At 35.0% G+C, this 13806-nt stretch overlaps 1 protein-coding gene across 1 annotated transcript in view; it reads right to left on the bottom strand.

Moving 5' to 3' along the window:
* LOC133175436 (CD109 antigen-like) overlaps window positions 1-13806 on the bottom strand; it is a 203445-nt gene that overhangs the window by 157404 nt on the left and 32235 nt on the right. Inside the window, exons 8-16 of the mRNA XM_061310542.1 lie at window positions 11238-11308; window positions 10427-10478; window positions 8870-8958; window positions 8596-8635; window positions 7417-7504; window positions 6366-6453; window positions 5525-5740; window positions 2235-2426; window positions 1038-1163 (exon numbers count right to left, since the gene is read on the bottom strand). Of these exons, the coding sequence (XP_061166526.1) occupies window positions 1038-1163; window positions 2235-2426; window positions 5525-5740; window positions 6366-6453; window positions 7417-7504; window positions 8596-8635; window positions 8870-8958; window positions 10427-10478; window positions 11238-11308 (962 nt within the window). The remainder of the gene's footprint in view (window positions 1-1037; window positions 1164-2234; window positions 2427-5524; window positions 5741-6365; window positions 6454-7416; window positions 7505-8595; window positions 8636-8869; window positions 8959-10426; window positions 10479-11237; window positions 11309-13806) is intronic.

Raw genomic sequence — 13806 nt, 5'->3', positions numbered from 1 at the left:
CACACGTTTTGCAGCCAAACTGCCGCTTTAAATTTTGTACAAGGATTGTCTTTAGTACAGACAGATGGACACACAGACAGACAGACAGACAAGGTGATTCCTATACCCCCTCCTTATCAAACATTCTCTGAATTTTGCCCCTTTTGCAACGTTCTTGATAAAATTCAAAATTCCTTCCTCTGTTTTTGGGGGCAAAAATTTTGACATTTATTAAGATAGGCTTTTTTTTTACTTAACACTTTAGCATAAGTAACTTCTCATTGTCATGTAAACATTTTTCAGAATTATTGATTGAATCTTATTTTTTGTACACTTATTTTAATTTTCCTAGTAATGAAGTGCAATTTTTAATTACTTATTTATAATGCATCAAATGATTAACAGATAATGGAATTTCTGATTTTACTGTTGGCAGAAGAAATTGAGTTATTCCCCTTTTCAATGATAATACAGTAACTATATTTCATGACAGAGGAAGTTGAGTTATTCCCCTTTTCATTAAGTATGTCAGTGGTAGTCAATGACGATACTTCATTGATGTGGTAGTTTTCAGTCAATATAGCAGTGTCTCATTCTTTGTCAAGTAATGAATATAACATCATTAATTTGGAAAAATAGTCTATTTGGTTTTGTTTTTTACCATTCTCTGTGATGTTATATAATATTTTGTAAATGACAATCTCACAAAAAAATAGATCATTTATGGCACTAAAAATAAACACAGAGTATATTTATGATCATTATTTCATTCCCCTACTTTCAACTGCGTAAACTTCAAGTCCGCCGACATCTCTAGTACACGAGAAGAGGACTGCAGGATGACAACAATGGGGCTATATTGCTGATAGCGAGCCTCAAAAATGTAAATGAATCTCAATAACAATTCAACGATGACAATAATTCTGACTTTTTGACTTACTACATTTTATCCATTTACTACACCCTTACTCTTTATAGAGCATAGGACATAGACAGGTAGACAGACAGACACTGATAACAGACAGACACAGACAGACAGACACTGACTACAGACTTACTTGCTGTTCCTCCCAGAGCATTAGACTGAGAGATCCCGCTGTATCGTTGACAGAGTTTGACATTTTGTACACAGTAATATATTTGGTGTTTGAGGTCTTGTCATCTGTCTGTTTCTGGACTGTAACCTGCAATCAAAGACAATTATGTCCCACTTTGAAAGATTATAATGAACTTTATATGAAATCAAAAACTTGTAATGCACAACTGTTTCAAATGAAACAAATGAGGCCTCAGTTGAACCAGCACCATGGAATTCTAAATTTTGGTGCCTTTTCACTCTTTGTATTTTGTGCCTTCATCCATACATCTGATCAGGATGAAATTGGTTGAGTCATTGCAGAGAAGAAGTTTATAGAGAAAAGTTTCGAAAAGCAGGATGAACAGACCCACTGATGATAGACAATTGACCATTTCATGAAACCAGTAATGTTTATCTATATCATATTTTAATGATTTCATGTTTTTCCTGGACCTAAGCAAGGGTGACTGCAAATATGGGCATCCTTAACCTGGCTGCATAAATGTCTCTCAAAACACTGAAAATCATAATAAATTGTTCATGTTAATAACAGAGAAAGACATGTTCTTCTGATGAATAATGTTTTTTTTTAACTCAACAAATCGTCAGATATACTGTATGCTAATTACATTGTGATGTCGTGAAGTCCAGGAAAGACAACTCTCCCTGATTAATGACTGAAGGTAGAACAAGACAGGGAAATAAATCTACTTAACTTATAATGGCATCATTAAAAAAATAATAAATGTGGTCCAAATAAACACAACATAGCAAGTAAAAACAATTAAATATCTTAAAATCTAAAATCATTTCTGCCATTTATTATTTTATGGTAACTTTTTCTCAAAACTTGCCAAAATTGTACCATGGGTGAAGAGTAAATTCTAGAAAGTGAGGTTATAGGCCATGCTAACCAGAGTCCCTCTATGCCCTTTATCTGCCATACAAGAATGTAAAAAGACCTCCTTTAGGTACCCAAACTAAGTCATAAGACATACATACATATCAATTAAGGCAGGACCCCTAATACTTTATCATAAAAATAAGTGTGCTGGCAACTCCACTTTTAGCTTCCGGATTTCAATCGACCTTATACATTTCAAACATTTCTATCACACGTTAAACATTAAGAGTAGAGACCGTAAAAGTTTCTGTGTTCTACATAACGGACATTTACCTGTAAACTAAGGTCATTCTCATATGGAGGGCTCGCCGTTTCACAGAGCAGGTGTCCAGAGGAAGTAACCAACAAACTCGACAACACTATTGTCCGAGTCAGTGTCTTGTTCCAATCTCTGACAATGGTCACTTTATAGTTTTGTCTGTCTTCTTCTGGCATTAGTTGACCCCTATCATCAGAGACAGTCACCTGATAAAAGAAACACATTATTATACAGTAAATAACTTCATCTGAATCATACAAATTTTAAAGATTTCTTCCATTGCCAGCTCTCTCAAAGAAATCTTGTAACCAAAATGAATGGCTGATGGAAGCTTTATAGCATATGTTCAGACCAAGCTCATCTTGTTTGTTAAACCCTGGAAAGTAAACTATTCTCCTAATAAGACATCAGTGTGTATCTGTATCATAACCTTGTTGGGACCTTGACTAATGTAACACTCTTTATATGATGTTTACAAGCATGAACTCACAGTCAAACCCTAGTCATCAAGTCTATCTATAACCTCTATCTGCGATATATTTGTTGGTTCAGAACAATTATATACAGTAGAGCTTGGGTATCTCCAACACTGACATGTCTAATAACATGGATACATTGAAGCAAAGTGAAATCCTAACATCTTTTTCTTTATGTATATTTAACCCCAATATTATGAATTCTCAGATACTTGTAAATTTTCCTGAGGCCCATTGATTTCAAGATAACACAGTTTAACAATCATATGAATTATTAACATATGAACAATGTAGTGCAATGTTTAATGTGACATTACCCATTATAGCACTTCTGCATCAAAGTTTATACGTCACGGAAACAAAATTGTGAATGATCTGTAGTGGTATGTCTTTTATTACAGTTCACAAGAATAGTTATTGTACAACCAGATTCGGGGAAGTCAGAGCGATTTGCCTAATATATCTGCTCAAAAGAACATCGGAACTGGAATACTCTCAAGGAGTTGAGGAATTTATATATTTGGTAAAGCCAACTAACAAAAGTAAAACTTATGTCCACTGATTGTCAGAGAATCTCGTGTGTGGGTACGAAATCTCATCTCCAAGTATGCTACAGCATGGCAAAGGAACGAATAGTCAAAGGACTGCCCCAATCTGATGTATACAGGGTCAGAGAGGAGGTTACTTAGGGATGACAGTTTATGATTAAGACCCCGGCAATAGTTAGGGAATGTTGACCATTCAGATGGCATTTATGGGTTTGGATGTCTGGAACAAGTCATTCTTCCCTGGTCATAGTGACAGAAAGGCTGAAGAAAGTTTTTATTACCTATTTAATAGAAGTATTTTGTAGTAAACCACAAAAATTAGTACATCCCCACAACATATAACAAAGATAATGATTCGCTCTCTCTGACTGTCCCCTAAGAAACAAGAGGCCCATGGGCCACATCGCTCACCTGAGCACATTGGCTTGAATTTTAAACTACCTGATGATGCTTCCATGTCAATATAACAAATGGCTTTGTCGTACTTGAGAAGATTTTAAAAAAATTTTCCCATATATTCCTTTGTAAAAATTTGATCCCCCATTGTGGCTCCTCCCTATCCCAGGGGTCATCATTTGAACAAACTTGAATCTACACTACCTGAAGATGCTTCCATATCAATATGACTAAACATAACTTTTCTGTTCTTGAGGAGAAATATTTTTTCTATATGTTCTTATGTAAACTTTCCATCCCCGATTGGGCCCCACCCTACCCCTGGGGGTCACCATTTGAACAAAATTGAGTCTACACTACTTGAGGATGCTTCCATATAAATATGACTCATCATGGCTTTGCTGTTCTTGAGAAGAAGATTTTTAAAGATTTTTCCTATATATTTCTATGTAAAACTTTGATCCTCCATTGTGGCCCCGCCCTACCCCCGGGGATCATGGTTTGAACAAACTTGAATCTACACTACTTGAGGATGCTTCCTTATAAATATGACTCATCATGGCTTTGCTGTTCTTGAGAAGAAGATTTTTAAAGATTTTTCCTATATATTTCTATGTAAAACTTTGATCCTCACTTGTGGCCCCACCCTACCCCCGGGGGTCATGGTTTGAACAAACTTGAATCTACACTACTTGAGGATGCTTCCATATAAATATGACTCATCATGGCTTTGCTGTTCTTGAGAAGAAGATTTTTAAAGATTTTTCCTATATATTTCTATGTAAAACTTTGATCCTCCATTGTGGCCCCGCCCTACTCCCGGGGGTCATGGTTTGAACAAACTTGAATTTGCACTACCTAAGGATGCTTATGTATAAATATGACTCATCATGGCTTTGCTGTTCTTGAGAAGAAGATTTTTAAAGATTTTTCCTATATATTTCTATGTAAAACTTTGATCCTCCATTGTGGCCCCGCCCTACCCCCGGGGATCAGGATTTGAACAAACTTGAATCTGCACTACCTGAGGATGCTTCCATATAAATATGACTCATCATGGCTTTGCTGTTCTTGAGAAGAAGATTTTTAAAGATTTTTCCTATATATTTCTATGTAAAACTTTGATCCTCCATTGTGGCCCCGCCCTACCCCGGGGGTCATGGTTTGAACAAACTTGAATCTACACTACTTGAGGATGCTTCCATATAAATATGACTCATCATGGCTTTGCTGTTTTTGAGAAGAAGATTTTTAAAGATTTTTCCTATATATTTCTATGTAAAACTTTGATCCTCACTTGTGGCCCCACCCTACCCCCGGGGGTCATGATTTGAACAAACTTGAATCTACACTACCTAAGGATGCTTCCACATGAGTTTCATCTTTCCTGGCCCTATGGTTCTTGAGAAGAAGATTTTTAAATGATGCCATTATTTTTTCACTAATTCCTAATTATCTCCCCTTGGAAGAGGGCATGGCCCTTCATTTGAACAAACTTGAATCCCCTTTACCCAAGGATACTTTGTGGCAAGTTTGGTTGAAATTGGCCCAGTGGTTCTTGAGAAGAAGTCGAAAATGTGAAAAGTTTACAGACAGACGGACAGACAGACGGACAGACAGACGGACGCCGGACAAAATGTGATCAGAAAAGCTCACTTGAGCTTTCAGCTCAGGTGAGCTAATAATATTTGATGGAAACATGAATAGATTAAAGTAACGGTCAAGATAATCTGGAATTTACAACAAAAAAATTGATACAATTACATAAAGATTATTCATGTTTATTTAAAGTTTATAATTCTAGGTCATATAAGTCCTAATAAGTTCAGTCTCTGTAACCAATTGTAAGAGCTATTTTGTTACACCATTTAATGACCCACTTACACAATAATGGTATGGTACATCTGGAGAGTAGTAATCATCACCGATTATCTCAATCTTAATCCCGTCATAAGTCAGCTGGATTGTGGTCTCTCCTTCCAACTCAATCCTCGATGACCCCTCCATCACCGTGGCCTTGACCTTCATCACTGGGTTATAAAAGGACAACAAACTCTTCAGCTCATCTGGTTTCAAGGTGAAGGTCGCAGTTCCTTCTATCTATAACCATACAGTGACAATATAAGCTGGCCCTGACTGCTTAGAGAAATGCATACTTCATATCAATGATTATTTTAATGTAGGATGTTCTTAAAATGTTCAGAAAGCCATGCATGAACATCAGAGTTACATGACAACCAGACACATTTTGAGTACTATAAGTGATTAAAGTGTATGTGCATGTGTATGTAGTAGGAAGGGAGTACAGTAAGCTACAAAGTAAACTTTAAATGGTCTAAAATTCCAACTCCTATTTAACATATCCCACATGCAAAAATTTTCCAAATTTTTAGTCTTCCTTTCCAAAAAATACATTTAAGTGTAGCGTTTGCCCATTAAAAATGTGTTCCTAACCCCCAATTTCTTTTTAAAAACTAACCTGGATGAAAATCCATTAAATTACAGCTAAAGTAAGCCTCTTAAGCCAGCTGAAACTGTGTTACATATGGGTTTTTTTTGGCTATGTCTAGTTAAAATTTCCTGTCATTTCATACCTTGCACAAATTCATGAATGTTATGAGCATATATCTACTAGACCTGCATTCCTTGAAGGACAATGTACTTAAAATATTTAATTGTTTGCCTACATGTATTGTTAATGAGAGATACAGGTAAGACCGTTTACCAGAGGCTTGGAGGGTATGGCCCTCTCACTTCCACTCATTGACACCAGGATTCTGGCATCTCCTACAACGTTCTCCCCGTAAGTATACCTGTTAAATAGGAAACAAAGCTTTAGTATGTTGTCTCTGAAAACAAATACTTACATACAGTGTTATTTTCATACTTGCCAATCTCCAACCTGTAAAAAGAGGGTCATGATCTTTTTTGGAAAGTAAAAAATCTAGTCATACGTAACGACATTCACAACATATTTATTATGTTATATTTCATACTGCCTAATATACAATAAGCGTTTGTTTATTGAGAATTATTTTATTGAAAAGAAACTTACAATGGTAAAATTCGATGATTCATTGATTAAATTAAACGATAAAATGGAATTTAAGATTTCATTATTTAGCAGTGACCTGAATTAAACATGCGTTTTTCAACACTGAAAGCCCTTTCAGAATCCGTACTGCTGATTGGTAGAACATTGTGAAACTTGAGCTACTTTTGAAAGTATTAAATCTTGGCTTTGAAGTTATTTTTTTCATCTCCAGAACTTATAAATAAGTGAAATGTAGATTTTTTTGATCACTTTATTTTATCTAATGAAAATCCTTTTCCAAGAATGAAAATAAAGGCCAGAATTCAAAGTGAAATGAATTGCACAGTCTTCACTGTATGACCTTCCAATGATTCTCCATTACTAAGTTAAAGCACACAAAAAGAATTTTATACTTTTTCTACCAGTGATCTTGAATTTGCTGGAATGCCCTTGGGTCAAGGTCATTACACACCCTAAGGTCATAAGCAATCTCTGTACCATGTATGAGATCCCAATATTTCTCCATTAGTAATTTATAGCCAAGACAAGATTGAATGAACAAATGGACAAAAGGACAAGGCAATTCCTACATACCCCCCAAACTTTGTTTGCAGAGGTATAATTACCACACTCAAGTCTCCCCCTCCTCCTATGCGTATATGCATATGTAGTATACAATCAATCCTTGGTCATTTTAATTAAAATGAATGAAGTCATGATAGTATATTTTCTGCTGAATTACCTGGCAATAACTCGGACATCAAATGGTTTCTGACTTCGTGGGTAAAGAGATGGGGGTCCAATTACAGTCACCTCAAATCTTGGCAGAACTGAAATTAAAAAAAATGTCTGTTGTATGTTTACAAGTACAAAACTTTTATTTTGTAAATGAAAAGAGAAAAGGATCGCTGCAAAAATGGAAAGTGCTGAAATATTGGAAAACACTCGTAAATATTGGATTCAAATTAGCGGAATTTCGCTAAATGTCTGAAGAGAATGATCACTGCTATATATTGGCACATATACATATTCTTCATCTATAACTCACTGACTTGTGATCTAATAGAAGTTAACAAGAAGATGACCATGTAATGCAAGGTATCCATGGTGATGACAAATTTGACCTTGCTTTAGTGTCATAAAACAATTGCTTATCATGAGTATTCCTTGAGAGATCCATTACTTATTAACAACAAAGGTGTAACACACAAAGTGGGACAGTCAGACAAACAGATGAATGGACAGCTAGACAAACAAACAAAATTTGCTTGCAATAGATATAGCAATTTTTCTCTTCAGTCAAACTGAACTTGTCATGTAGCATTATGTAATATTCAAATTTAACAAACATTACTTATATGAATTTTAAGGTGAGTATGAATGAATTTGAATGACAATATATTTGTGCTGTATTATCACTCAATATATTTAGACATAATTTCCATTTATAACTATAATTATGTAAGGAAAGAATGTGCCCTAAAAAATGTTCTTTGAGCAAACTTGGATCCCCTTTACCCAAGGATGCTTTATGTAAAAATTTGGTTGGAACTGGTCCAGTGGTTCTGAAGAAGAAGTAGAAAATAAAAAAGTTGACAGAGGGACAGAGAGAAAAATGAACAACAGAAAATTTCAGTTATAAAAGCTTACTTTAGCCTTTGGCTCAGGTGAGCTATAGAGGATTCACATTACAGCATTAAAGTAAAACCAATGTTTACTAGGGAATTTTACAAACTTCTTTTCCCTTTCCAAAATGGTCATAGATCTTTAATTAAGTGTTGCTTCATTACAGAACATTTTGTCTCTATTGAATCATCATGAAAAAATTATGGAACACTTTAAAAATTGTTTTGATTTTCTATTACTCTGAAAAAAAAAATTCTAAGGACACAAGACATCAAGTCTTAAACTGGTAACTTACCAAACTTATCTACTGTAAATGTGACCACAGATTTCACAATCTAAAAATAAATAGTCAAATAATAAAATCATATATTTTTGAAAGATCCATAATTAATTTTCAATTTTATCAATGTTTGGGCATTATAAAATAATCAAGGTTTATTTTGTTTACTGCTCATTAATGAAAAAGTATGATTTTAATCAACTTCAGACCCAATAAAAAGATTTAGAAATAAATATTCCTCAATATTTTAAATTTCACAATGAGACACAAGAAGGATAACTCTGTCTACCTCTGAAGGACTGTGTTGCTGTTCAGCAGTAATTGTCCAGTCCCCAAGAGCTGGATCATTAGAAAGAAGAAACTCGGCTTTGGCCACACCTATCACACAAAAATATTTCATAACAACACTAAAAAGCAGAAAATTTTAATTACCGTATATACTCGCCTATAACTTGGTTTTTTGGGAGTTAAACTTGGGTCAAAAACTCTTTATCCGACTTATACGCGAGTTATAAAAAGATTGGTATTTTACGCAGTACAGTTAAGGTGCGCAATGGAAATATCGGCGATTTTTTATGTTACAAAATACAACTATAAATTCAATAGTGCAAGGGCATACCCAACTTAAAATTCAAAGTTTAATTTTTAAATAGTTTTAACACCCATTGTAGTTTGTGAAAAGTGCTGCGATCCTATATAGATTCTAGTATTTCGTTGTTAAAATCATATTTGTATGAACGCATACTGAATTTTTTGCTGGTCAGCTTCATTAAATATAGAAATAATTAATTCAGTTTCAAGATTTCAACAGGATCACAGCACTTTTCAAAGAGCTTAATACTTCTAGAGTTTATAATTAAAAATTTGTCATGATCCATTGAGGGTATGCCCTTGCACTAGATCGATTTATTAAGACCCTTAGGTTATCCTCCAATGTACCTGCATGCAAATATACGGCAGTATTCGTGAAATAGGAAATGTACGGAAAATATATGAACAAAATCATAAAAAGGACATTGTATCTAAATTAATGGCCTCTTAAAAATCTGCAAATCATATTTTATTTAATTATAAAATACATTTCTTCGTTGTGAAAATATTACTTGATCCACCTCTCAGTGCATACATACTGTGTCAAGTTTTACAGAATGACGTCATATCGACAAGTGCAGTGCGATCAGTGACTTGTTCAAACCTTGCTACGTGGGAATTAACTAACGACAAAAACGCATGTTATAGTAAATTTTGATGTAGTTTAATTATCTCCTACAGATTAAAATCGCAAATCACCTCATTTTTCGGTATTTTTAAGGATTGCTAGTTTTGTGTGATGTCATAGTTAATATTTCCCGTAAAAATTAGGCCACACCTCCTTTTTGTAGCCTTAACTGTGCTGCGTAGTGGGTCAATCCCTCTAATTCAAGCTTAAAAACTACAATCGACTTATAGGCGGAATGAGTTATAGGCGAGTATATATGGTAAAAGTATATCCTTTCAAATGATGCTGATAGTCACTTTAGCATCTTTAGATTCTTGACAATTGATCAACTGGGGCTGATGACAGAAGTTGAGACAATTTTAGTAGAGGACCTCATGTTTGTCAAATTGGATTATGTTTGTCTGCTAAATGCCAGGAAAAAAAATTTAAAGATCCATTTTCTTTACAAGGCCTGAACTCGGAAACCATAGCTTCTATTAACCATGCACTTAATTTGTCTGCAAATTGCGAAGGAGTAAAAGAGATTTAAAAAGTTATTTGTATTTTTGATACTCTTGATTTAGCCCATCTTGAACCTGGAATCCTGGACCTAGCGGAAATGAATTGACTTATGTTAAGTACACATACCTGACTCTGGTACCACGTCCTTCCACATCTCTACACGGTTTTCATCAGGATCCTACATATAAAACATTGATACATTTATCCTACACATAAAACACTGAAACATTTATCCTACATATAAAACATTGATACATTTATCCTACACATAAAACACTGAAACATTTATCCTACATATAAAACACTGATACATTTATCCTACATATAAAACACTGAAACATTTATCCTACACATAAAACACTGATATGTTTATCCTTCACATAAAACATATTAGATACATTTATCCTACACATAAAACATGGATACATGTATCCTACACATAAAACAATATTAAATTCTGAAATCACTGTACCATTTAATTAAATCCTAGTTTTACTCCATAATTCAAATTATCTCAAACACGAGACAAGTTATTTCAGTTAAATGTAGAACTCTAAAATACAAAACACAGTATGTTCCATAATGAGATATTTTAGAATAGAGGCCCAGGGGCCTTATCAGTCACCTGAGTGTCATTAGGCAATTTATTGAACCACTGTTTCTTTTTCTTACTTAACACTTGTGTATTACATAAGTGCCTAATGCATCTCAATGTGATCTAAAGGTAATGATTTGGGGAAACTGGAATCTACACTACATGAAAAATTTTTCATAATAATTTAATATGAAAATATATTTAACATAATACGAAAAAAATGTCATAAATCTTTGCAATATACTAATAAGAAAAAAGGATTTTAAAAAGGTAATATGTATCCCCTCTTATAAAATGGGAAATATGATTCCAATTAATAATTTCTTTGAAATGAATATTTACCTTGATATATATGGTGACATTTTGATTTACTGGCATAAGGTCTCTATCCAGAGCCAATGCACGGATCAGAACTAAAATATAAACAAATCTTAAATAACTGTCGTCATGCAGAAAGCAACATCTAATTTTACTTAATGAAGAATCTTTACAAAAATGCCAACTTTTTAAATTCTCCATAAGGGTTTGCATGTAGCATCAATTTTTCGAAAATAAAAATTTTTTCAACATTTTGTAGCGATTTTTAGGATAAGGAGAGGAAAGCACAGATTAGGGAAAGAAATAAGACAAGAGGCCCATGGGCCACATCGCTCACCTGAGCACATTGGCTAGGCAAAAGCACAATCAGTTCAGTATTGAAAAGACCGGGGGGGGGGGGGGGGGGGGGGGGACTTGAATTTTAAACTACCTGATGATGCTTCCATGTCAATATAACAAATGGCTTTGTTGTACTTGAGAAGATTTTTTAAAAAAAACTTCCCATATATTCCTTTGTAAAAATTTGATCCCCCATTGTGGCTCCTCCCTATCCCAGGGGTCATCATTTGAACAAACTTGAATCTACACTACCTGAGGATGCTTCCATATCAATATGACTAAACATAGCTTTTCTGTTCTTGAGAAGAAATATTTTTTCTATATGTTCTTATGTAAAACTTTCCATCCCCCATTGGGCCCTATCCTACCTGGGGGTCATCATTTGAACAAACTTGAATCTACACTACCTGAGGATGCTTCCATATCAATATGACTAAACATAGCTTTTCTGTTCTTCTTCAGAAGATTTTTTCCTATATATTTCTATGTAAAACTTTGATCCCCCATTGTGGCCCCACCCTACCCCCGGGGGTCATGATTTGAACACACTTGAATCTACACTACCTCAGGATGCTTCCATATAAATATGACTCATCATGGCTTTGCTGTTCTTGAGAAGAAGATTTTTAAAGATTTTTCCTATATATTTCTATGTAAAACTTTGATCCTCCATTGTGGCCCCACCCTACCCCCGGGGGTCATGATTTGAACAAACTTGAATCTACACTACCTGAGGATGCTTCCATATAAATATGACTCATCATGGCTTGCTGTTCTTGAGAAGAAGATTTTTAAAGATTTTTCCTATATATTTCTATGTAAAACTTTGATCCTCCACTGCGGCCCCGCCCTACCCTCGGGGGTCATGATTTGAACACACTTGAATCTACACTACCTGAGGATGCTTCCATATAAATATGACTCATCATGGCTTTGCTGTTCTTGAGAAGAAGATTTTTAAAGATTTTTCCTATATATTTCTATGTAAAACTTTGATCCTCCATTGTGGCCCCACCCTACCCCCGGGGGTCATGATTTGAACAAACTTGAATCTACACTACCTGAGGATGCTTCCATATAAATATGACTCATCATGGCTTGCTGTTCTTGAGAAGAAGATTTTTAAAGATTTTTCCTATATATTTCTATGTAAAACTTTGATCCTCCACTGCGGCCCCGCCCTACCCTCGGGGGTCATGATTTGAACACACTTGAATCTACACTACCTGAGGATGCTTCCATATAAATATGACTCATCATGGCTTTGCTGTTCTTGAGAAGATTTTTAAAGATTTTTCCTATATATTTCTATGTAAAACTTTGATCCTCCATTGCAGCCCCGCCCTACCCCCGGGGGTCATGATTTGAACAAACTTGAATCTACACTACCTCAGGATGCTTTCATATAAATATGACCAATCATGGCTTTGCTGTTCTTGAGAAGAAGATTTTTAAAGATTTTTCCTATATATTTCTATGTAAAACTTTGATCCTCCATTGTGGCCCCGCCCTACCCCCGGGGGTCATGATTTGAACAAACTTGAATCTAAACTACCTGAGGATGCTTCCATATAAATATGACTCATCATGGCTTTGCTGTTCTTGAGAAGAAGATTTTTAAAGATTTTTCCTATATATTTCTATGTAAAACTTTGATCCTCCATTGCAGCCCCGCCCTACCCCCGGGGGTAATGATTTGAACAAATTTGAATCTACACTACCTCAGGATGCTTCCATATAAATATGACTCATCATGGCTTTGCTGTTCTTGAGAAGAAGATTTTTAAAGATTTTTCCTATATATTTCTATGTAAAACTTTGATCCTCCATTGTGGCCCCGCCCTACCCTCGGGGGTCATGATTTGAACAAACTTGAATCTACACTACCTGAGGATGCTTCCATATAAATATGACTCATCATGGCTTTGCTGTTCTTGAGAAGAAGATTTTTAAAGATTTTTCCTATATATTTCTATGTAAAACTTTGATCCTCCATTGCAGCCCCGCCCTACCCCCGGGGGTCATGATTTGAACAAACTTGAATCTACACTACCTAAGGATGCTTCCACATGAGTTTCATCTTTCCTGGCCCTATGGTTCTTGAGAAGAAGATTTTTAAATGATGCCATTATTTTTTCACTAATTCCTAATTATCTCCCCTTGAAAGAGGGCTTTGCCCTTCATTTGAACAAACTTGAATCCCCTTTACCCAAGGATACTTTGTGGCAAGTTTGGTTGAAATTGGCCCAGTAGT

This window comes from Saccostrea echinata, unplaced genomic scaffold (assembly GCF_033153115.1).
Source record: "Saccostrea echinata isolate AGI-Se365-2 ecotype Australia unplaced genomic scaffold, CSIRO_AGI_Sech_v1 ptg000062l, whole genome shotgun sequence".
Classification (NCBI taxonomy): Eukaryota; Metazoa; Mollusca; class Bivalvia; order Ostreida; family Ostreidae; genus Saccostrea; species Saccostrea echinata.
This window is presented reverse-complemented; position numbering and strand designations above follow the sequence as displayed.